The sequence below is a fragment of the Volvox carteri genome (assembly GCF_000143455.1).
Source record: "Volvox carteri f. nagariensis unplaced genomic scaffold VOLCAscaffold_93, whole genome shotgun sequence".
Taxonomy (NCBI): Eukaryota; Viridiplantae; Chlorophyta; class Chlorophyceae; order Chlamydomonadales; family Volvocaceae; genus Volvox; species Volvox carteri.
This window is the reverse complement of record NW_003307636.1, coordinates 376,488-378,665: the sequence shown is the minus strand read 5'-3', so window position 1 is coordinate 378,665 and position 2,178 is coordinate 376,488. Positions and strand designations below refer to the sequence as shown.

The window sequence follows — 2,178 nt, the reverse complement described above, 5'->3', positions numbered from 1 at the left end:
CCATCTGGCGAGATCGGCGGATATGAAGGGGGGGGAGGGGGGAAAGACGAACCACGAACGAGTGGGGGAGGGGGGGGGAGGGTTAGAGGAAACCAAGTGTACGGTAGACTCCTGCCCTTACGTAACCACCTGAGGGGAAACCCGGGGGCCCCTGCATGCTCCGCAACATCAACCACAAGAAGAACAACAACAGCACCCACCACCACCAACAACAACAACAACCCATGCTGTGAAATCGTTTTTGCTGCCCCCTGGGGTAATTTGTTAGGGACCAACAAGTGGTTCTGTATGTGTGGGGTTTCTTCTTCTTTTGCTGGGTAAAACCACCGACGACGATCAACGGTAACGGTAACGGTAACGCTAATGGCTTGACCACCTTACGAAATTGTTTTCAAAGGGGGATGCAAACGTCCCGGACAGGAGGCTGCGGCCTGGGACCCCTCAATGGTGCCGTCGCTCAACACATGATGTGCCCTCCGATGGTGCCGGACGGCTTTGTACGGCCCGCCCCCCCCCCACACACACACACGCATAGACATACATACGCAACCCACCATCGTTGTGGAGCGCCCGGTCCAATGCCGCAGCGGATGTGAACAGCGCGGTGGCGTTCGCGGCCTTCTGCGCCGCCAAGATGACCGAGGACACCCACCCGTTGGAGTTCTCACCCACACCCTCAGCTAGACCTGGTCGCGTGTCACATGCGTGTATACATACATACATACATACATACATACATACATACATGTAAATAAATGCAGGTGTCAGGAGGGGAAGATAAAAAGGGGGGGCGAGGAAATGGATACACACACGAGCTGAGCTGCATGATGATGATGATGATGATGATGAAACGGCGGTTGAGGCGTTGAGAAGTGCGCACGTGATGAGGTTCTGTGTCCTACTGAGTCGGCTATTTCCCCCTCCCCCTGGGGTTGGGGGAGGTGAGGGGGACGGAAATGCCCTCTCTGAGGTTAAGGTGAGGTGAGGTGGGGTGAGGTGAGGTGAGGGCTCCCCCGACCCCCTCAAGCCCTACAAGGGACGGATGCACGACCGTCTGAAACAATAGACACGCTTCATAAGAGTATAAAATGGAATAAATGAAACTGTACGGAGGAAGAGTGTACGGATAGAGGTACTAAATTGAGATTGGGGCAGGCAATAAGACACGCCGTACCAGGACTAAGAAAAGGGTGAAATGGGTTTCAGACGGCGGAGGGGGGAATGGGGGGGGAGACGGCGGGAAAAGAGGGGAGAAGATCTTCGTAATGTAGATAAGCCGTGAAGAAATGCCGTACAGACACAACCACCGTGTACGACGACAACGTCACCATCCCTAAATCACACGTCCCAGCCAGACATCGGCAAACGCTTCGGGAGTTTCCGTACGACCCGAAACTCCCGAAAACAGAAATTGAGGTCTCGAAGCCGGCCGGCTTGCAGAAATACGACCATCCGCCGTACACGAATGTCAAACTATTGCAAAAAACGCATTTCCATTCCGCGGCCTTGTAACAGAAATTGTACTGGAAGACAGAACTAGACCCGTTCCCGAAACCATGGATACCCTGTTTGCCAATGTCTGGTCCCAGCACTGTAATGATCAACGGCCAACCGCCAACCACAAGTCGGTTACCTGAACTGGTCAACCACCGGCCCGCCTCACCTAACGCCAACGTCGCCAGCACCTAGGACAGTAGCAACCGCATGAGCAACAACCGAATGCAGTTGCAGCAGTAGTGTCGTACGCAGCCACATGCCGGTGGGAGGGGACAAAAGAAGGGGGAAATGCGGGGGGGCCAGGGGGGGGAGGAGGTAACAAAAAAGAGGGGATTACAACAAAAGAAACAAACGGCATTGCCAACTAACTAGCTAACAAATGTCGTCCAACTGACAAACCTCCAAATAACTACCCATCTGAAACAAACCCCAAGCACCAGGTAAAAGGAGCAGCACAGTGCATCTCCCTCTGCAGCCATCCTATCCACTAACTCCAGAGGCCTTCATGCCCTTGCCGTACACACACCCCACACTCACTCACACCCCCATCAACACCAACGCTCAACACCCGTCATTCAACCACATCCCCACATCCCCACATCCCCCACATCCCCACATCCCCCACATCCCCACATCCCCACATCCCCACATCCCCCACATCCCCACATCCCCCACATCCCC

General features: G+C 54.6%; 1 protein-coding gene across 1 annotated transcript in view; it reads right to left on the bottom strand.

Annotated features, from left to right (window-relative positions):
- The window catches only part of VOLCADRAFT_99708 (uncharacterized protein), a gene marked incomplete at both ends in the record, with an annotated part of 7,543 nt that overhangs the window by 737 nt on the left and 4,628 nt on the right, over window positions 1-2,178 (bottom strand). Inside the window, 4 exons of the mRNA XM_002958379.1 lie at window positions 122-129; window positions 555-686; window positions 813-926; window positions 1,664-1,685. Of these exons, the coding sequence (XP_002958425.1) occupies window positions 122-129; window positions 555-686; window positions 813-926; window positions 1,664-1,685 (276 nt within the window). The remainder of the gene's footprint in view (window positions 1-121; window positions 130-554; window positions 687-812; window positions 927-1,663; window positions 1,686-2,178) is intronic.